The 23,850-nt window shown below is 37.5% G+C and overlaps 1 protein-coding gene across 6 annotated transcripts in view; it reads left to right on the top strand.

Annotated features, from left to right (window-relative positions):
• The window catches only part of LOC122811202 (homeobox protein meis3-like), a 524,011-nt gene that overhangs the window by 279,383 nt on the left and 220,778 nt on the right, over nucleotides 1-23,850 (top strand). For all 6 annotated transcript variants that reach the window (XM_044083008.1, XM_044082923.1, XM_044083256.1 and 3 more), the window contains one exon: nucleotides 7,698-7,809. In XM_044083008.1, coding sequence (XP_043938943.1) covers nucleotides 7,698-7,809 — 112 coding nt within the window. The remainder of the gene's footprint in view (nucleotides 1-7,697; nucleotides 7,810-23,850) is intronic.

The following is a 23,850-nucleotide window of genomic DNA, read 5'->3' as shown; positions in this document are numbered from 1 at the left end:
CCAGTGTAGAGAGGGTGAACCGTTTGAATGCAGACAAAATAGTACAAAGAGGAAACACTATGGTATTTTCTAAAAATGAACATAAATGAGATTTGCTAGGGACCTTTCTGTGTAAGAAAGTACTGATGTTAGTTACAGTAGTGAGGACTGGACAGAAAGAATATACTGTCCAACAGGAGTACAGTTTGTTGCATGATGGTAAAAGAGTGTAGTGAGAGTGCTGAGAGGTGAGGCAGAGAGAAGGCAAATCTTACAAGAATTGAATCTGAGAAGGTGTGTAAGCATAGCCAAGTGTCCTTTAGATGTTGTTTTAGACATATGTTGAAAGAGTCATAGTTCTATATTTGTGAAATCTGGTTAGGAATTGTCACCCATAGTTTAGAAACATAGTGTGAGTATAATGAGTCACGCACTGTGTTACTGGGTTATTGCAGGAAACTGGTGTTAATGTCTGGAACAAGGAGATCAGCGTGGTAAGTGAAAGGTAATCAGCTTAAATAGAGATGGACAGTTTAGAGGCTTGTGAATATTGTTGTGTGTTGTAGTTATCTGTGAGTAACTCACTGAGGCAATTCAGTCCAATCTAATTGCTTTAGTACCAGAGAGTGGTGAGTCCTGTATGTGAGATTAGCTGTGAGTTTGGCTGCTTAGTTGTAGCATTGTTCTAGTTTGCTTTTTAGAGTGGTTTGTAAGTTAGTGGAAATTAGAGCTGCATAGAAGATAGGTTTGGGCAATGCATTTTTAGCACTATCAGTCAGATATCATTTAATCCTGTAAAGGATTTCAAATTTTTAGTCTATTTTTTTGTTTATTTTTTTATTGCTTGATTTGTCTGTTAATCAAATTTCTTGTGTCCATCTATGTACTCACCAAGTAGTTTAGTGTGTATTACTAGTTCTATTGTGTGTATTTGGATGCGATTATGTTGAGAGAGGATTTCTAAGGAGTGCAATGTTTTTGAGTGAATAAAATTAGTTTGTTAGGGTTTAGTATGAGTTAGGGTTTAGTATGAGTTAGTCGTTGCTTAGCCAAGATTCAATAGAATTGAATGATTCTTGTGTCTGCTCTTGCAGTCTTTCTATAGTTTAAATAGAGCTAATCAAGGTGGAGTCATTAGGATATTGTACTACAAAGACATTATTGTACTACAAAGAGTAAGGGGCCCAAGAATTGAGCCTTGGAGGACACCAGCTGATATTGGGAGAAAGGATGACATGTTATTTTGCCATTTGTCTACATGTGACCTAATTGAAAAGTAGCTGTGAAACCCAGAGGGACATAAAAACAGCAGTTCTGTGGGAGGATAGTTGATGTAGTAGTTTTTGGTGTCAAACTGTATCGAATGCCTTTGCTAGGCCTAAGAAATTATCTGAGACATAGATTATCTGAGTTTCTGTACAGGTTCACTGTGTTGTTGTAACTGAGCCACGTAGTAGTGATACTGTGGTGAGGTTATAAGCTGTGTTGACTTTGAGAGAGTGAGTTATTTTCTGTGATATGTTTACATAGTTGTGATTGAACACATTTCTTCAAGTATTTTGGCTAAGGGGGTTAGAACAGATATTGGTCTGTAATTTGTGCTTTCAGTAAAGTTTCCTCCTTTGTGTAATGGAAAGAGATAACATTTTTTTCTGTAGTGTTGGCACATAGTATTCTTTGATAGATCTGTTTATTAAGATGGCTATATGGATGGCCAGAGCATATACTGCTGTTTTAAGGTATCCAGCAGGTAAGCTGTCAGGTATTAGAGTGGTTGGTTTTAATTTGTGTGTGTTTATGTAGAAGGTGATAAAGGGTTGGAAGGTAAAAGTGTTTGCTTGTGTGGGGGGTTGAAGGGCAATTGAAGTTGAGTTACTGATTAGAGAGGCTACAATCTGGATAAACTGTGTGTGTGTGTGTGCGTGCGCGTGTGCACGCATGTATGTGCATGTGCGTGCGTGCGTGTGTGTGTGTGTGTGTGTGTGTGTGTGTGTGTGTGTGTGTTGGCGTGTGTGTGTGCTGCCTGAATAATGTTGCTGAATGACTGAATGAATAAATATGTAAGTAAATAAATTAAACAGTGCCATCATCCACCTCAATTAATGACTCTCACATCATACTCAGTACTCAACATTTTGTAACCAAAACGTTTCCCCTTTCATTAATTCCATTGTTTTCAGGTTAATAAGCACATTCAAAATTAGCATACACTTATCTCTTTCATGATATGTTCCAGTTTTTGCTATGGTATCACTTCTGTATCTCTTAGGATCATAGGATCATAGAAAGTTACAAAGCTAATGACCCAAGCGCCCTTACAAGCCTAGGCAAATTTTACCCTTGTTACCATGATCAGCACCTATTGCCCCTGTCCAAGAAGGACATAGATGAAACCCCCAGGGTGGATTTACGGTTTCCATCCAATCGTCCAGACTGTGTTTGAAGAGGACCATTGAGGTGCTCTGTTTGATGTGAAGTGGGAGCCTAGTCCAATGGTGTGTTAACCTCTCGGAGACAAATATGTCCCTCTAGCAGGTTCTACTCATGTCACATACCAGTTTTGGGTCTTTAGAGTGAGTAACCCGTGTGGCATTTGACTTGCGGATGTGCAGCATTTCCAGTAAAGCGGGGTCAGAGATTGCCTTATATGCAAGGCAGATATGATCTCTGAGTAGTCTGTATGAAAGTGACAGCGATTTCAGTCAGTCTACATAGGACAGACGCTGAAGACCTTCAGGGTGTTTTTATCTATTCATTATTACTGCTTGCAGTTATTTGATATTTGTTTTGCTGCTTATTTACTGTCACTTGGTACAAACATTTACAAAATGAATATTATTTTTTATAAAAGTGTGACACAAGGTTGAAATACATTAATTAAAAGAAATGAACATATTTTGCATAAAGCCCTACCCTAAAATATCTTGTACAGTACAAACCAGATCTGCTGTTTTCTCTAAGCTGATTAAAAGTCAAGCAAGGAACTAGATTTTCCTGAGATGATTTACTTTGATCTGACCTTGTCATCCCTTTCTGTTTTTTTTTTTTTTTCTAAAAAGCATCGATACCCTGTGACAGGGTAGAACAGAGCTCATCCATGCTTTTCTCTGAGGTCATGAATCCTGATGAAAGCCATGCAGAGTAATAAATAATGTTGCCGTGCCGAGTCGCCCATTCCCTGGCAGGAAGTATGCTGCAGTCAAAGCAGAGTACATAGCCACTAGCTTTCAGCAGAGCTAAGGAAAGCAACACTTGGGTGAAAATTTATTGATCCTCTATAGTGGGGTCAACTGGCGGTCAGCATGCATTTAAATAATAGTATTTGTGGAAATGTTATTGTGAGAAAACCCATGCTAGGTATTTGACGTTTGCTGTTCTGAAGTACCATAGAGAGTTGACTGATGAGGTCAGAAACATAATCAGAAGGCATGGTGAAATGATCCCTAAAAACTACAAAGTTAAGGTAAATAACTGAAAAGAATGTTAAAGAATGTTAAAGGGACATTGTCAGCACAAAGAAGAACCCTATGCACTTTGGCTTGTTTTCTAGCCTGCAGCATTCTACGAAGAGGCCATCCTATGCTTTAAGGAAACTGATTGCTATGAGTACCTTTTGAACTGTCTCTTATTTTAACAGTAGAGGACAGTTTCAGAATTCTCACAACTTTCTACCTTCTGTGGGAGAAAGGAATTATAAAGTACATTATTCTTCTGGCCTATTAGAACCTTCCTGTGAAGGCTCTGTCCTTAAACAATGACCAGTCTAATTTCACTTCAGGAAGGTACTTTGACATGATTTTGAATGAAAAGCAGACAGAATGACAAGGACACATGAATGAGATAGGGTGGCCATGGCACATTTCAGAATATGCAACATTCAAATGACTGATAGTGCAGGAAAGAGAAAGCAGGCTTCTTCATCTGTAACAAATTGCTTGAGAATAGCTGAGAGAAGTTAACATAAGCAAGGAGTCAAAAAAATGAAAATGTTGGCTGCTGTACTAAAAGGCAGACAAGGGAAATCAGTTCCATTAACTATAAAAGTCTGATACCTCACAGCAGGCACGGGAAGCTTGTTCAGAGACTTGAGCATCATATATACCCCCCACTGGAGCTCACTGCATCAAGTCAGTAAGCCCTAAGGTCACTCACTAAAACATCCTGAAAAGCCCATGATGTTAACTGCAGTCGGCTGGAAACTGTAACTCAGTGGCTGTGAAATGTGCTTCTGAAAGCTGCCTAGGAGAAGGAGAAAGGGTAGCACACAAAACTGGTACACAATCTCTAATCTAGTCCTCAGCCTTTAAAACGTACTGTAATGTCTGACGTGCTGCATTAAATTTACTATGGGTGTGGTACACAAATTTTTTGCTTTATAAGGCTTCTTTTGGCGGAAGCTAAGAACAAACAATAATGACACAGTTTCCCACCTATACATCTCAGTTGGAGTTTATTTCACATAAGAAATCCTGTGCGGATAGATTTCCCAGCACCATTTCAAGGAATTTTGCAGACTACACTGACAGAGGCTATGCCACTATGAAGATGCTCTGCTTGGTTCTGATAGACACCTTTTACAGGAGATGGCATTTAACAATGGGACACTCATACATTGTGGTCCTGTGACCTAGTGTTTGTATGTACCTTGTTCAGAATGCAGCTATCCTACATCATCGTGCAGCATATTTAGTCAAGAACCATTATATCATAATAGAATGCTGCACAAAACACTTCCTGTACATGAAACACAGTGACAGTGCTGATTCCCATCTGCCAACATGCATTAGATATAAAACTTTGTTTTTTAAATCTGATGAGTGTCTTCATCTGTTGTTATCCAGGGCAGCCTGTCCCAAACCATGCTACAGTTACAGCCCTTGAAAACTAGCACAGACTGCAAATGTAAATGTTAATGATACAGGCACATGTATAATAAAGGTGTGGGTTTCCATGTTTGTATTCATAAACCTTTATGCTTGCAGGCTATAGTGTTCTATATTTACGGTCTAATAAAAATGACACAAATGACCTGCTACACTAGTGCACCATCCCACTACTGCAGTGGACATTATGTCAGCATGCCAGGCTTTGTGGAAACAGGAAGAGGCCACATACCCAGTGGTGACTGGAATGGACAATTAGGCAGCCTCCTTTTATTTGGAAGGCATCTGATGATGACCAGATAGGCCCCTTAGCATACCTTGCTTGTGTGCATGCATATGTCATCAGTGCAATTCCTTTCTCCATTAATTACATGTTCTCTAACACTCTGTCTTGCACACACTTTTTTCTTCACTCTTTAATATCATAGGTCAGAATGTCTTGCCTAATCATTGGCCCATGTAAGGAGGATAAGATGCAGGCATTCAGAGTTAAATTGCTGACTCAGCAAGTTGCAGGACAGGAGTTGTGGAAGTAATGGTTCTTAAGGCCTGTCATCTCCTAAGCAAGTTTTTTGTGTCTTTCGGCTTTTCCCGGTTAGGGGTTGCCACAGCGGAACTCCGGTCCACTAATGATTGGTAGTTGATTTTTACATGCCGAGTTACCAGCCCTGATGCACAACCTTCAACGAAGGTACGCCCATTCATGCATGTCTCCACGCAGAAGAAGCTCTAGCTGAGAATCCAACCAGACAGCGTCTTAATGTGAAGCGACAACGCTACCGCAGCACCACCACCTTGTTCTGTTGTACAGTTATGATCAATGTAAGTTACCGGGCTATAAACCTGCAAGGCTATACCTGAGCACTTATGTACTTCTGACAATAACCTGCTACTCTCTCTCTCTCTCTTTAGAAGAAGCTGCAACTGAATTCAGCAGAACTTTCCTTGGCCTGTTAAATCAACTCACTCCAATTCAAACCAAAAGAGTTAAAGTAAACCCTGCTCCCCATCTCTCTCCGGGTATATTAAACAAGTTATTTCTCAAATGGACAAGACCTGGAAAAATGAAAGAAAGAAATAATCAAAATTTCTGATACCTAAGAAACACCGCAGAGTATTTAATCAAGCTGATAAGAAGCAATACTAAACACACCTATAATAAACTAATTAAACAAAACAAAAAACAAAATATTCTGATCAAGCATAACACAGATCCTATACCCAGGGCAACCCTGCCAACCACTTGCATCTATAGCCTCAAATTCACTTACACACAACTATCTAGCTAGAGTTAAAGGCAGACAGACCCCCAAGTTTGAATGATTCCATTTATGTGCAATGTTTTTTATAAACAAAGGGTTAAAAGTTGTTAAACATGTTAGATAATTTTGGGTTTTTAAATATTCACATACATTATTATTTTTTATAATAATTTTCAATATTATTAGTGATGAAGTTTTAGGAATGTTTAATATGTTTATTACTTTAGTGTATTTATATGTTTTGTTTGATTTAATTATTTTATGTGTTAACAAGGTGTTTGATTCAATTATTCAGTTGAGAGGGTATAAAATGTACGGTTTGATTACTGATGGTGATTCTGAGAAAGTCTTTTAGATGAACGTGAAGAATAAATATTTTATAATGCTAAACCTGTGATCTGTTTTATCATTCCTTGGTTACTAGCCTTGGTGAATTTATTTTATTTTGTTGGTTTGGTTATCACCTATCGTTCTGGGAGAGATGCTGTATTTCTAAGTTGAGCTACTCCTCAAAGCCTACTCAGCTGCATTATTCTAATGCCAAATTATTAAAATATAGAATTGCTTAATGTGCTCAACATTCTATTATAATAAAAGAATCCCACAGCAGATAAATAAGATGGCTTTGCCAGATAATTACTGTAATTTTCATTGGCTCATCAGGAAGCTGAAAGAGAAGACTGTAGGTTCTATTCTCACACCAGCTGATTGGATTAATTTTTAACTTGTTGATACTGCATAGATGCATGGGTGCATGGTGCATGGGGGGGGGCTGCACATCTGAGTGTGCCTTCCTTGAGGTAAGAAATCAGACTGAGGCCCCATCTGCTTAAGCTGGAGTTAGCTCAGGTAGATGTAAAATATCCCAAACCCCCTTCAAAAAGGATTAGGGGAAGCTCCCTGATGCCCTGGCCAGATTTCTCCTAGTAGTATAAATACCACTACAGGTTTCCCCTTAAAAGATGCCACTAGCATAGAAGCACTAACCCAATCAACATATGATAAAATCAAATAAAATAAAATAAATAGTTTGTCAAACAAATAATTAAATAACCCTTGTAGTTCATATATTTTAGACCTGGATTTTTTTTTTTTTTTGCTTACTGTGGACGCACTCCAGCTACTTGATTAAGAGGGTGTGTGTTATCCTATGTTTTGTTTTCTCAGAGTTTAATAGGTACTACATAGCTGAAATGCAGCAGCATATATACTAGCATTTGCTTGGAATCGGTTATTTTGGCTCAATACAATGTCTGTGAATGGAGAGTATTAAAGATTTTTAAGCTGATCTGGAAACGGCACATTATTGTACTACAGATATTTGCTTTCCATAAATGATTTTAGGCTCAGATGTTAAATTTTAATGAGTTTACTCCTTGTTTCAGGAATGTGTGAACTATGTCATTATCATTTTACCATATAATATTTTAAAAATGTAAAAACACCATTTATGAAATGTAACAACTTGTATTAGTCATGTGAAGTGTGTTGATTAGGGTGTATATTGGGAATGGCAGGACATTTTGTGACAGAATCAACTACACAAATCAGATGTTTGTTATTTTTGCTCTAGAATAACTCCTGGATCCGTGACCATGATGACACAGCATCAACGCACTCAGGCACTCCAGGTCCTTCAAGTGGAGGACTAGCATCACAAAGTGGTGACAACTCCAGTGAACAAGGTACAGTTCTTCACATACACATGCAGATATATGTTCATAGATATATCTATATATATATATATATATATATATATATATATATATATATATATATAGGAGAGAAAGATTATGTATATATGTATATAAATATATACAGATAATATACTTACAAGGAACATTATCTGTCTCTTCATATTTGTTTGTGGAGTATTCAGACAAGTTGTGATCATCCTTTAAATGATAAAAACAATAAAATGTGAATTAAAACTGTTTTAATTTGGTTTGAATTGGCTGAGCTGCATGGAATGTCACAACTGCTCTTCTGGTGGTGCGGTCATTTCTCTATGGTAACTTAAACACAAGTCACTGATGCTTTATCCTAAGTACTGTATTTAGGATAAGAAATTCATTAGACAGAGTTTATCAATGGCTTATATTAAAAACAGAAAATATCTTAGTTATATAGATATTCATTTTATGGCAAAGCATGCTTTAAATGAGGAGTACCTTATTCAAGAGGGTATAGTAACTAAATGGCCTCAAAGATTGGTTATGAGACTCTTACTATATAATGACAGACATTTGGGACTAGATCTACTTATGATATAGCAGCCAGTTATGAAATAATTAAATAAACTCTTTACATTTATATGTTTGTGAGAATTATTTTGCACGTTCTGAACAGAAGTGCTACTGTCTCTGAAAATGAATAAACATTAGGGCAAGGTGAGTGCTATAAATAAATGAACAAGTACACTCATGACTGATAATTAAGGCAGTGTTGTTTCAATCAGGTTAATTAATGCTCATCTTCTTTTAAATTCAAATTCCATGCTGGACAGGAAGCACTGCGCCTAGTTAATATCACATTGAAGTCTAATTCTTTCAGATCACATTATAAAAACTGTGTTTCATAGATTTTTTTAGGAGATGGCTGTTTCTCTAGCTTCTTTAGAACAGGACAGCACTAAACAAAAATGTATCAACATGTAGTTAATTTATTTTTGCTGAAACAGGGGCTCTCTTTTCTTTACCATCCTAACATTTTACTGTCTGCTTTATAGTTCAGATTTGACTAATAATAGTCCATCTGTGGTTTTGTGTTTGTTTAATTCTCAGCAGTAACAATTACGTCATTGCCTGTTACTGCCAGGAGAACATTATTCTAGAAATTACTCAGATCCCACTGATTAGCCATTCACAACCAGATCTAGAAACTTAGACAAAACCAAGTCATCTGTACTGTAGACAAGCATACTGACATGCCCAGTGTGTTATGTAACACTAGCAGAATGCATGCACCAATTGTTTCTTTATGGATTGCTGCACTACTAAACTGTAGAGGACAGATACTGTATATCCCAGACAATAAATGCTATTAAAGTATTATAGAAAAAGGACATTAAGTGGTTTTCATATGTTCAAAATATCTTTCCCCTCGAAAGGAGAATTATTGCAGTTCTTTAGTAGACAAGAAGGTATAGAACAAAGGCCCAAAAATTGGAACATATTTTAAACATTGCTCGTATGAAATTAGAAAATTGCTAGAGTAATAAAATTTGTGTTAGCATGCATTTTACTGAAGGATATGAAGTCTGAAACTCAAATGTGTGCCAGTATTTAATGACTTTAATCCTCAGTGATTTGCCAGAGAATGCCAAATTTTATGAGGTAAAGCCCAAAGGTGTGAGGCAAAAATCTGGACATTCTTCTAAAGTCTGGACAGTTGAGTGGTATGTGTGTGTGACCCAGTCAGGTGGGGTCTCATTTTTTTCATTATACGCTAGCATATTTTGCAGTACTATGACCAATGCTATGGAGAAAACCTAGTTAGGCCACATATCTCCAAACACGCTTTACTTTATGTCCTGCTTATCCAGTCCAAGATCTCTATTATTTTAATATAGCATGACCTTCACAACATAAAGTCATGCTACCTTGCTTCAGTCGCCTTACTAGCTAACAGATTTCCCAAAAAATTATCGGTTATGTTATTGATTTGTGGTTTTATCTACAACCAATATCAAACTGGTAGGTGACAAGTATGGAGCATCCTTCCCAGTTGCATTTTCATGAATGGGAGCTATATTTCTTTCTTCCAATGTACAGAAGTCTTACCTTTCTCCCAAGATTTGTTGCAAAGGTTAGAGATATTATTAGTTCACACTTCCACCCTCTAAAAATTATAGGATGAATCATACTAGATCCATTTTCCCTATTTCCATTTAGTTCTTGAAGATTTTTCTTGACTATTTCCTTTTGTAAAATGATTGAGATTAGCACATATTTTCCTGACCAAAACTATTAGTAGGATATGATAAATCTCCTTTCTCCTTCTTTTTAGATATTGAAAGGTATACATTTATTAGCACTATGTTTTTTCAGCACTGTTTCATCTAGGCACCTTCCACCCATATCTTTCTTTACACTCTTATTCTTTATTACTACTTTATTTTAATTTTCTTTGTAATATACTAAGCTTGGAAATTAACACCACCAATAATGCCTTTATCAACGTGACAAAAACAGGTACATTAGCAATAGAAATAAGAAGAATGCTGCATTATGCATTGAAAGCTGGAATCGTGCCCCAGCTAAGGAACCAGAGACCCTTTGTGCCATATACATGTAAAAATCATTTAAAAGATTAACTGCCCAGCTCTTTATCAGTCCACCTGTCTCTAGGATAGCTTTTTAATGTTTTATTTTATATCTAACAGATTTTAAAAGCTTTTGTAATATGCAAATTTATAAGTATTCAAACAGATGAAGTTGGCAGATGAATGCCAAATGATTCCATTTCCTAGGCAATATCAGCAGCAGATTCCAAGGTTTAGCTCCTATATGATCTGACAGTGTGAAGAAAGACATGTTATCACTAAAAGGGGAGTGTAGACATATCTGTTATCTTAGCAAATATTGATGAGATTATTGCAAGTCCAAATTTAGTGATACATTCAAAAAAATATTGTGTTTTAATACAGACATACAATGGATAGATTTAGACAATGACTCTGAACTGTGCTTAATACATGTAACATGAATGGATGAAGTTAGTTGGGGGGGCACTGTCTGATGGAAGAGGAATATTATTCCTTAAATAAAGGACTACTGAAACTTCTCCTTTAGCTTCCTTAACTTCAGCCCATAACTGAACTCAGGAATCACCCTGCTGGTCGTGAAAGAACACCGGCAGCTAGATACAAGTAAATGACCAGAGTGATCCACTCCCTGAATCACCCTATCTTTACAGACTAAAGGACTACTGAAAGTATGTGTAAATTGCTGGTAAACTGCTAGTGCAGAAGCCTTTTACATACCCCTACTAGGTGGTGAGGGTATGCTATGTATCTGGTGTTGCAGCATCCAACCCTCCCAAAGTCTGACTCTACTTATGGGCCCATTTCAGCCTTCTCCCTGTGTTACTAGCCCCTCTTTTAGTTCACTTCTTTGGCCCCAGGATCTACCATTGCCTAGAAACTTTATATTGCTGCTTGCCACTAGATTGCAGCCTTTACCTATTATTAACTCTCTCCTTTGGTACAGCATCTTTCCTATTCTCATTAGTGCTGTTTTTTCCCTATATCTCCTGCTTCCCTACTCCCTTACAGCTGCTCTCTGCATTTTCTGTCATTTCTTCCACTCCCTATGTGCTTATGCCACCTTATGCATATTCCCTGTATTTTCTGATTGTTCCTATCCTGACTCTTAGCTTTGGCTCACCCCGCTCCGTTCGCCCTGCAGGCTCACTCAGCTCCCCTACCCTGCCCCCAATTCCCACTCACCCCTAGGAGTCCTAGACTTATACTAATACACCACACCCTTCCTCGTACCACAGCCAATCAATAGTTCTCCCTCCTCCTACCTATTAAACCACACCCCTTTACTTGAATCCAATAAACCTTCTCCTCCACTTCAGGAACCTAAACCTTAGGCGCATACTCACCATGCCTAACTACCTCACCTACACCTTTAAATATCTGCTAGAATATTTACCATGCCTTCATTTACTACCACAGCTCAATTCAAGCTGTTACTTATCACTACCCTTCTATCTTCTTTAGCCACTGCCTACATCTTAACATCCTTTGAACATTCTCTATACCTTAAACCTCACTACTCTCCCAGACAAACTACACTAATACTTAACACCAACTTCATTCACATAAACATAATCTCTGTTCCTAGCTACCTACCAGAAAAATACCACAGACTGTCCCACATCAAGTACAATAGTCTATAAACTAGGAAAGCTCTATACCTTATCTGCAATTTTTATAATCCTTGGTTTAGACTAAAAAGTAATTCATTACTAGATGGAGACATTCACCCAAATCCTGACCCAGCCAATACAGCTATAACCAATCACCCTGAACCCTGTCCCCCTATCTCACCTACAAATTCCAAACTCACAAACTCATTGTATATTGCACATCTCAATATACTTAGTATTAACAACAAACTTACTCACCTCCATGCTCTACTGGATGAGCAACCCTTTGACATACTTTGTCTTTCAGAGACATGGCTAAAACCCTATACTCAGGGCATTGAAATTACCCCACCAGGATACAATATAATAAGGTTAGACCGCAGAAATAGGAAGGGTGGGGGAGTAGCTATCCTTTTTAAAAACAGCCTACAAGTTACCTCCCTAAAGTATAAACCACCCCCTAAGAGCAATGCTGAAATCCTTGCTTCCAAACTAAATCCATTTACATCATATGTATCTACTTACCCCCTGGGAATAATAATCAGTATACTCGAGGATATCCTTAGCTCCCTATCACCATACTTCCCACAAGAGACTGTAATACTAGGAGATTTCAGTAATGACCGGAAGTGTATCAGTAATGAAAATCCTACTTCTCTCATCAACCTGCAGGGTTTCTCTCAACTAATTTCCTCCCCAACTAGAATTAACAAATCAAGTAAAAAGGAAAGTATCATAGATTGCATTCTTATAAATAAACAACACCTTACTTATAAGGTAGGAATTCTCCCAGACAATATCAGTGACCACTCATTAACCTACTTAATCAGGCAAAAAAAAACATTTTCCCCATAAAGCCACATATAACACAATAAGGTCCAATAAACACTTCAACCCTGAACTATTCCAAAATGAACTAGGGGCATGCAATTGGTCCCCCTTAAAAAGCCTCCCACTTGAAGAGGCTGTTAAATACTTTAACACTGAATTCATAACCATCCTCAACCAGTAAGCTCCAAAACGAACTCTACGAATTAGGTCTAAGCCAGCCCCTTGGCACTCCACAGGCACCAGACAGAAAATGTTACTCAAAAACAAAGCCTGGAACAATGAAGAACCCCCAAAATGACTTAGATCATCTGACATTTAGACAGCTGAGAAATGTCACAAAAAAGCTTTAATTTCTTATAAAAAACATTTTTATAAAGAAATGCAACAAAAAGACCAGAATAATCCACAAAAGTTCTGGGCAAGCATCAATAGATTGCTTCACCCAGGTCAAACCACACCAACCCCACTAGGTAGTACACAGGAAAACCCCAAGCAAGCTGCAAATGCCTTTAACACCTTCTTTACAGAAGCCATTCAATCTCCAGTGAACCAACTATCTCCTGTTGGCTCTACCCTTCCTACCTCCTATTCTAGCTCTCCCCCTACATTTTATATGCAACCCATCCCAACACACTATATTTGCAAACTCATACATAAACTAAAACCTTGCACTCCATCAGCTGACCAACTACCTGCAGAAAATGGCTAAAGCAATAGTCTATCCTATAGCCATCCTTATCAACAGAACCATTAGTCAGGGAACAATTCCATTAATCTGGAAAATCTCACACATTATCCCCCTACACAAAGGTGGGTGCTCTAATGAACACTCTATCGACCTATAGCCCTACTTTCCCCCTTAGCAAAAATAATGGAAAAATGCATGCATATTCAACTTCTCAACCATCTAACTCAAAATAACCTGCTTGCTGAGTGCCAACATGGCTTTAGGCCATTCCATAGTACTACAACCGCCCTCCTATCCTTCTCTAACACCATCAACAAAAATAAAGATAGCAATATTCTTACCTCTGGTCTCTTTATTGATCTTTCAAAAGCTTTTGATATGGTTAATCACCAGTTGCTCTTAAATATTCTCAAATCTCTTTCTCTTGACACTCAGGCTATAAAATGGTTCAGTTCCTACCTCAGCAATAGGCAGCAAGCAGTGCTCTGGGAGAATCACCTATCTTCTCATCTGCCTGTCACACTAGGTGTACCTCAGGGCTCTATTTTATGCCATCTCCTTTTCTCAATTTTCATCAACGATTTACAATTAGCAATCCCTCAGGCTACTTGTATACAATATGCAGACAACTCGACAATAATATGCTCAGCCAATTCCTTATCTGAACTGCAATTAAAAACACAAACAGTATTTAGCAAAGTAGAAGCATGGTTTCTGCAACGATGCCTCCTCTTGAATCCAAAAAAAACAAAGCTCCTACTTTTCAATCCTACCCACAAGTCCACACAAATAGATTCCACAGTTAATTTAGCCATGGCACACTCGTAACGCCTGACATAACTACCAAACTCTTAGGTGTTACTACTGACAACCACCTCACCTTTGATACACAAATAAACAATACAGTAAAAATAGTCAACAAAAAATGGGTTCCCTCTACAGGATCAGACCTTTCCTTACTTCACCTGCCAGATCCACTATTGCCCACTCCCACCTTACATCTACACTTCTCTATGCTTCTCCTATCTATACTAACCTGTCAAAAATAATCTTCAACATTTGCCACTGGAAAACCCTTCCAAACCCATCATTGCCAAAATCTACAACAACTAGGTTGGCTGGAACTCCAGAATCAGCTTATGTTTAACCAACTTACAATTATCCATAAGACCCTGTACCAGCCTCATAATACTCCTTCACTGTCTTCCCCTGTCACTCCCTACAAAAACCTGAACACCTTATGCTCCTCTAATAAACTACTAGTTAGTATAAGCAAATCCAAAAACCTGGCTGGTGAGTCTCTCTTTACAAATACAGCTGGGAGACCCTGGAACCTTCTTCCTAGTGATCTAACGTCACTTTCCTCCCGTACTATCTTCAAACAAAAGCTCAACATCTATCTTAAATCTCACTGGCTCTGTCCTTCTTGTAACCCTAACTAACCTTTACTGTAACTGCTATGCTTTCTCTCTTTTCTTCTTCCATTCTACCTCTCACTCCTTCTTACTTATTTCTGAAGAAATTAGAATGCAAGCTATGTAAGCAAGATATAGTGATTATTTTTTGAAGAGTTTTAACCAAATACTATCTTAAAACACTTTTGACTTGCTCTGTAAATAGAAATGAACTGAAAGAATGTGCTAACAGTGAAGTGACCAATATTATCTGAAATCCTCTATTCAATATTACATGTATGTTGTTGTACATTTTATATATATATATATATATATATATATATATATATATATATATATATATATCTTTTTTAACTGTTTGGAGCTTTTCTCCCCGGGCCTCTACTAAAAAAGGACATGTATCCAGTTAGACTAGCCCGGTGAACAAATGTAAAATAAAATAAATAAAAAATTGTTTTTTTGGTATTTTCAGAAAACTAAACTGTCAGAAAATAAAATAATTGCCCGAAGAGTTTGCTCCAATAAGTGTATAATAATTAAAAATCCATAATTGCCATACAGAATTAAATATTTTTTGTAAAACAAAGAAGTTGTTCTAAGTACTATGCATAATAATTAAGCCATGTCTGTGATAATACATACATGCCTAGCTCCACTTATTTAAATCCTTGCATATGTGGCTGGAGTATTGGGACTTGGGACTTGCACTGGTATCCTTGCAATCAAATATTTTTTTCCAGACTCTGTTCTTTTGAGTGCCACGTATAATTTCGAGGGAAAATAGAATTGCTTTAAAAATAAAGAAAATCTACTGCTAATTTGAATTTTAAAAATGATTCTGTCTAATGAAAACAGAATGTGCCATTTTTTATATTTGAATAAATACCACATGACTTAATATGTTTAAGCAGGTAGATGGATAACTGTTCTTAACTGAATAAACTACTTGAAACTTAAAAAATACATCTTTATTCCCAAGGCATCAGAGAGAGAGAGAGAGAGAGAGAGAGAGAGAGAGAGAGAGAGAGACAGAATCTCCTAGATCTGTTAACTAAAGTGATTTTTATCTGGACTAATCATCTGTAACCATAAACAATACATATCCTACAGTGCATCTTTTCAGTAATCCATCCATTAGTTTACAAGATGTCATGAAGTTCCATAATCAAATCTTTCTTACCTTTCTTAAGAGGATAAAATCAGTCACTTGAGCAAACATTTCAGAACGAATCCTTTGTATTTTGTTATTTGTTAGTTCTGCCACCCTCTAAGCCACATGTGTCATACCAAACTTGACTAGAACTTTCTAGATTACCTCTGTTTTCTTCTTCTTTTGGCTTTGCCTGTTAGGGGTTACAACAGCAAAACAATGGTCCACAGAACAATTGGTGGTCAGTTTTAAAGTGTCGAATTGTCAGCCTGGTGCCCAACCTTCCACAGAAGGCACAAACATGCACACACTCACACCTAGGGTCTAATTTAGAGTGTCCAATCTACCTGCAGCATATCTTTTAGATTATCCCTGTTTTATGCCTTGTAAAAGGCTGCAAACATAGCTTGAAGATGAGTGCAAAGCACATCATTCTCTCTTAATAAGGCAATATTTTTCAAACCATGATTCATTTTAAGCAAATTGGTAATAATTTAGATGGAATGGCAACTCATTGTGCTTATTTGCCTTCTATGTATGACTCAACAAGAGATTTGACACTTGTAGAGTTTTGAGCTAGTGTTAAGCTTCAACTAAAGAATCACATATACATATACACATAACCTTATGACTTGGATAATGGCTGAAAAGGGTAATTTTCCATCAATGTAGTTCAAAAACTTCAAATAAATAAACTATGCATTTTTATCTGTATATGTATATATATATATATATATATATATATATATATATGTATATATATATATATATATATATATATATATATATATATATATATATATACACACACATATATTTATATGTATATACAGGATCAATACTAAATATCGAATTATGGAATTCCGAGACTCTGAATACCGAAGACCAGAATCTCGAGATTCCGTAATCTCGAAAACAAAAAAAAAAAAAACCATTTTGGAAAGCATATGAGGGGGGGGTGCAAGCCCCCCTGCACCCCCCAACCCCCCGCAACTTAAATATACCAACTCCAAGATTGCACCATAGTGAAGTGAATGGCAAAATAGTGCCATACAGAGTGGAACGGAAATTCTGCCATTCACTCCACTGTAGTGCAATCTCGGAGTTGGTATATTTAAGTTGCGGGGAGTGTGGGGGATGCAAGGGGGGCTTATCCCCTGCATACACCTGTTTAAATATTTTTTTTGACATTTATTATTTTTTTTTACTTTCGAGATTATGGAATCTTGAGATTCTGGTCTTAGGTTTTCAGATTCTCTGGATTCCGTAATTCGATATTTAGTAGTGATCCTATAGGATAGCTATGAAGAGGATGAAGAACGGAAAGGCTGTTGGTCCAGATGACATACCTGGGGAAGCATGGAGGTGTTTAGGTGAAATGGCAGTAGAGTTTTTAACTAAATTGTTTAATGAAATCTTGGAAAGTGAGAGAATGTCTGAGGAATGGAGAAAAAGTGTTTTGGTACCGATTTTTAAGAATAAGGGTGATGTGCAGAGCTGTAGTAACTACAGAGGGATTAAATTGATCAGTCACAGCATGAAGTTATGGGAAAGAGTAGTGGAAGCTAGGTTAAGAAGGGGCGTGATGATTAGTGATCAGCAGTATGGTTTTGTGCCAGAAAAGAGCACTACAGATGCGATGTTTGCTCTGAGAGTGTACAGAGAAGGTCAGAAGGAGTTGCATTGTGTCTTTGTGGACTTAGAGTAAGCATATGACAGGGTGCCTAGAGAGGAGTTGTGGTATTGTATGAGGAAGTTGGGAATGTCAGAGAAGTATGAAAGAGTGGTACAGGATATGTACGAGGGTAGTGTGACAGCGGTGAGGTCTGCGGTGGGAGTGACGGATGCATTTAAGGTGGAGGTAGGATTACATCAAGGATCAGCTCTGAGCCCTTTCTTATTTGCAATGGTGATGGACAGGTTGACAGACGAGATCAGACAGGAGTCCCCATGGACTATGATGTTTGCAAATGACATTGTGATCTGTAATGAGAGTAGGGAACAGGTGGAGGAGACCCTGAAGAGGAATGAAGGTCAGCAGGACTAAGACAGAATATATGTTTGTGAGTCAGCGGGAGGATAGCGGAATGGTGAGGATGCAGGGAGTAGAGATGGTGAAGGTGGATGAATTTAAATACTTGGGATCAACAGTTCAGAGTAATGGTGAGTATGGAAGAGAGGTGAAGAAGAGAGTACAGGCAGGATAGAATGGGTGTAGAAGAGTGTCAGGAGTGATTTGTGACAGACGAGTGCCAGTAAGAGTGAAAGGGAAGGTTTACAAGAGGGTAGTGAGACCGGCTATGTTATATGAGTTGGAGACAGTGGCATTGACAAAAAGGCAGGAGTCAGAGCTTGATGTGGCAGAGTTGAAGATGTTAATATTTGCACTGGGTGTGATGAGGATGGACAGGATTAGGAATAAGTATATTAGAGGGTCAGCCCAGGTTGGAAGGTTTGGAGACAAAGCCAGAGAGGCAAGATTATGTTGGTTTGAACATGTGCTGAGGAGGGATGCAGATTATATTGGGAAAAAGATGCTAAGGATGAAGCTGCCAGGTAACAGGAAAAGAGGAAGGCCTAAGATAAGGTTTATGGATGTGGTGAGAGAGGACATGCAGGTGGTTGGTGTGACAGAGCAAGATGCAGAGGACAGGATGAAATGGAAACAGTTGATCCGCTGTGGCGACCCCTAACGGGAGCAGCCGAAAGAAGAAGAAGTAGTGATCCTATACATACATACATTATATATATATATATATATATATATATATATATATATATATATATTTGTATATATATATATATATATATATATATATATAGGGATTCACTTCAGAATCTCGAAATTCCGAAACATCGAATGTCGTATAATTGAGATCATATGACTGATGTTTTGCAATATTGAAATGCCGAAATAACTCCCCAAAAAACAATTTAAATGTTGCCCCTCTGCACACCCCACACCCCCACTACTTAAATATACCAAGTCCGAGATCGCACTACAATGAGGAAAAGAGAAATCTCCCATTCCGCGCTGTATGCAGAGTTCCATTCAGAATTTTGAAATTCTAAAGCTTTGATCATATGGTCTTAACCATATGAATTTTGAGATTTCAGGACTTTGATATTCTGAAGGGAACCCATATATATATATATATATATATATATATATATATATATATGTTAGCCGGACAGCTATATAAATGATTAAAATATTATCCAGCAGATGCACACTGAAGTGTCATAATGCTGACATGCAGAGGCATAGAATATTGACGTTAGACAACAGTGTCTGACACATTAGGTGAGCCATTTGAGATAGTAACTATGAACATACATATACACACACACACACACACACACACACACACACACACACACACACACACACACACACACACACACACACACACACACACACACACACACACACACACACACACACATTTCTGTTTCTTTCATTGTTTTCATGTAGACTTTAGGGTGTTCAGGTTACTATCATGATAACAATCTGAGTTCACAATTAATGATTCTTCTCATGCCTAGTCTTCAGATTGCTGTTCCTGCTGTTTTACTGCTACATGGGATTACGGTGACTTTAGTGCTGAGGATGTATTATCTCAGGGGCAACTTTGTCCATAATATTCTATTTTGAACTGCATATTAGAGTTATGGTCAGAAGATAAGAAAATGTCCTGCTACAGTGTAACATTAGGACTGCTATAAAGTTAAGCTTATATGAAAAGCTATAGTGCATTTTAATGTTAAATCCTTCAAGTTCAAAAGATTTGATAATTTAGTACCAATGTCTTTAGTACTGATGGTGGTTATTTCTGTAGGCAACTGCAGATATTTGATTCTTTCAGCTTGTGCCTATAGTGGTAATGTATAATTTTGCTTTTGTAGGACTAGAGGACTTCCAGTTCCAGGAAATAACATTCCTGGCAGCAACATGCATGGCTCATAATAGACTGTGATAGTGTTTGAGAATGAGCTACAGACAAAGGTATAGAAAAAATGAGGGCATTGTTAATGGCAGTGAAGGAGCCCATATTTATTGACATGTTTTCTGGAAGCACAAGCAGCATTTAAAGTGAAGTAGAAGTGAAGAAAGTTACCCTTCATGATCTTGTCTTCACTGCCATTGCCACGTGTGCTACAGCAGTATTAGGATGTTCCTGACTCGTCTTATTAACTTGTGATCTTGAATAGGATGTGAATGTTGTATCTCTTAACTTAATGATTGCTCTCTTCCCAGAGATTTGCATGTATTATATCTGATACACATTGACATGTTAGCTCTCTAAAGCACACAACATATGCTGTATACCTTATGTTAAGATGTACTGGATGGCAGTCTTCTCATTTTCTCCATATATAGTGACCAGATAAGGCATTTGACCTAATTATTCCACAAAAAAAACCTCCATCAAGTACAAACCCTCAGAGATAATATAGAGATTCAGTATGGTTTTTCAAGTCAGATTCATAGGTTCATAGGTGTGTACTAGGCTAATGGCCCTGGATGCTTTACAAGCCTAGCCCATAGAAGCACCCAAGCATCAAAAAGATATCCTTCTCCATTGTCACTACACAGTATGCAGATGCCACTAGGATGCTTTCTTTCTTCCACTCTCTGTAATCAGAAGCTAAAGTCCTGTTACTTTCATCAAAAATGTGGTGCATTCCTTCAGAACACAAGCAAACCCTTCATACATTGCTCCTACAAATGCCTTCTAATAAACACACAAGTAAAACACAATATACTTTCTTGTCTTTTCTTAGACGCAGGAGCTTCTTCCAAATTTAATTAGTAGAGTGTACTAAGTCTAGGATCACCCCCATTTACCAATGTCTGTTGTTTTAGGTACCTTAAAATAATCTCTAACCTGATAGCATCGTTTTGTGAGCACAATGGCAATGTCTTCAGCTGGTTTCAGTTAGAAGATGTCCTTTGTATCCATACACGAGGTTAGTTTAAACTGCAGATTCCCTTTCTCTAACTCATCTTTAGGCATCCTGTTTGGGTGATCTTCCAAAAGTCTACATGTTACCAAATGGGACTCTGATTTTACCATTCTGCACTGTTTTAAGCATCCCTGTTCTAAGTCATGAATGGAAACTGTGTTCAAATCTGCAAATTTTTCACATGGAAACTTTGTTGGTGTCAAATTACCAGACCTTCTGTCTCCTACCACTTTACTCTTACAGACTTTTCCTGAAATACCATATCAACTAAAGTATCTCTGTTCTTTGTTTCTACCTGTAAAACTAAATGTGATGCAGGTCTGTCAACTGCATAGTGCAGACATATAAAATTGTGTTCCTGTCAAGATGCACATATCCAAACTATTTTAACAAATCTTCTGTAGTGATTCTCTAAATACGTCTTATTTACCCTTATGTTCTAACAAAACAAAAACAAAAAAACCTCTCTGACTAACTCTGTCTTCATGCATCCCTGTAATTTCCTCCAAATCGGCACCTTAGCCAGGAAGCTGCTTTTACTGTCCTTGTACCTTGCTCATTTCTGCTTGCTAAATCTGACTTCTTTCAGTATTACTTTTATGTCTTTACTTTTTGCCATTTATACCTTCAGGAGAGTCTTGTAGTCCTTTCCATGGTCCTTTGGCCACATGCATATTTTGCTAGTAGCAAAATGTGTTCTGTTTGTGTACTTATTCACTGTGATAACGCTGTCTGATTTACTTGCCCCTGTTTCATAGTAGACATAGGTGCAGCTGGGGTGTGCTGAAGGGGGCAGCCATCCCGGCAGCATGGTGTTAGAGGGCCACGATCACAGTAATGCAGTACTGGCATAAAGAAATGAACGGGGGTACTGCATTTGTGGTCAGAGCTGCAGTGCTTCAGTGCTCTGTGGTTCTCAGAGGCAGTTGTGGCATTCAGAAATCAATGCCAGCACTGAATTCATGTTCGGGACTGTATTGCTTCATCGCATTGTGTATGGTATTTAGAGCATAGCAAGCTGATTGTCATATTTGTAGGAAGTAACTTTTTACAGTTTAAATGTTTGGGTTTTTTTTCGACTCATTTTTGAGCAAAACATTGTTTTTTCCTCCTCAACACTGAATTGGTGGGTGGTGGTGGTGGGGGGGGGGGGTCAGACTGGAGAGTGGCACAGGGTGTCAGAAAAGCAAGCTATGGTTCTGACAATAGACATTGGTATTCTCACAGGCCTTACCTAGAAATGGTCAGATGTCTGGCTAGTACATTTATTGCTTTACAAAAAATGCAGTTAATGCTTAGCTCATGTTATTGGTCACCCAGTTTAACTTCAGAGCAACATTAGAGTAATGGAATGTTTAACTAACTATTACAGCATCTATATTAGCTAGTGAATTTTATTATCCTAACATTGATTAGCTGGCTATAGCTAGTAATAGAAAAAAATTGTTCTTCGTTTTTTATCAGAATGATCAGCTCCTTATGCATCAAAGGAATTATGCTAATCCTGGGCTTGTCTTTATTATATGTTTGCCTAACCCCTGAGCTAAACAAATACATTGAAGAATAAGAGCCAGCGCAAGTGCCCCCCACTCCATATTACAGCACAGGATGATAGCTATGTTAATAAAAAAGTATTCTTAGGGTATTTAAATTCACCCTACCACCGCAAATACCATGAGGGAAATTTTCTACCAAGGAGAATTAAACAAACTATCCCATGTTACATATCTAGATATGGGCATAGACAACATCATTGCCTGAGATAAAGAAGACTTTATCTCAACACGAAAACTCAATGAGACAAACAAACAGTATCATATATCATTTGGGATTCAATGGCATCACTCTAAGAATTCCTTTAGACATGCTGGTGTGCTTTAATGAGAGTCTTATATCAGGAATGCCTATTTCAACTGACCCTCTGACTGATGTACTGTGTGGCTTGGATCCAGGTTTATGTCCTGTTTAGACAAGGCCAATGGTGCATAAAACTCTATTGAGACTAAAGAATTCATGCAGTATTGTACCTCTTGACATAAAAGAATTTATCATCTATAGAATCAGAGTCCCTTGAATATCCTTTGACAGAGACTTTCAATACATTCCTAAGAAATGGTAATATACCATCTGAAATTAGCCAATGGGATGTCTTTTTACAAAAGTGTTCCCAGGTATCTCCCTCAAAACTACTCACCACATTCACCTAACCTACCGATAAAGTACTTTGAGTTTTGTTTCAAAGACATTGTGAAGTACAATGGGTCATTTCAGTTAGAGGGAGCATTTTGAATATGTTTCAACATGGGTTTCTGGTGGGGAAAGCTACCTTTACCACTCTGGCACTTTTTTATGAGAATGAAAATAACATTTAGACTATTGTTTGTCTGTTGTGTTTTTTAGTTAAATTTATTTGTTTATTATTTATTTATTGACATTTGTTGACTGGGAAAGTCCACTGGCCCCAAAGACCCATTTTCAGTGGAGGCCCAGGGAGAAAAGCTCCATACAATTACAGAAATGTTTACATAACATCAGCTTAACTTTGAAAGTCAAGAAAGTTTTTACATAATACAAATTGAAGTAGATATACAACACAAATACATATTATAGAGGTATACAAGAAAATAAACCCAGTGTATTAAATTTTTAATAATTCTGTTTGTATATTCTCATAAGTAAGAATACTATTTAATCAATTCTGTTTATTCAGCCACAGAAATAAAGAAAGCAAAAGAGACTGGATACAAAGACAGATCGTGTAAATTGCAACTATTTTAAGTTAGTAAAAGTATTTGTA

Source organism: Protopterus annectens, chromosome 1.part0, assembly GCF_019279795.1.
Source record: "Protopterus annectens isolate FY-2018-M chromosome 1.part0, PAN1.0, whole genome shotgun sequence".
In the NCBI taxonomy this organism is placed as follows: domain Eukaryota; kingdom Metazoa; phylum Chordata; order Ceratodontiformes; family Protopteridae; genus Protopterus; species Protopterus annectens.
Note: the sequence above shows the minus strand (reverse complement) of the source record. Positions and strands in the feature narration are given on the sequence as shown.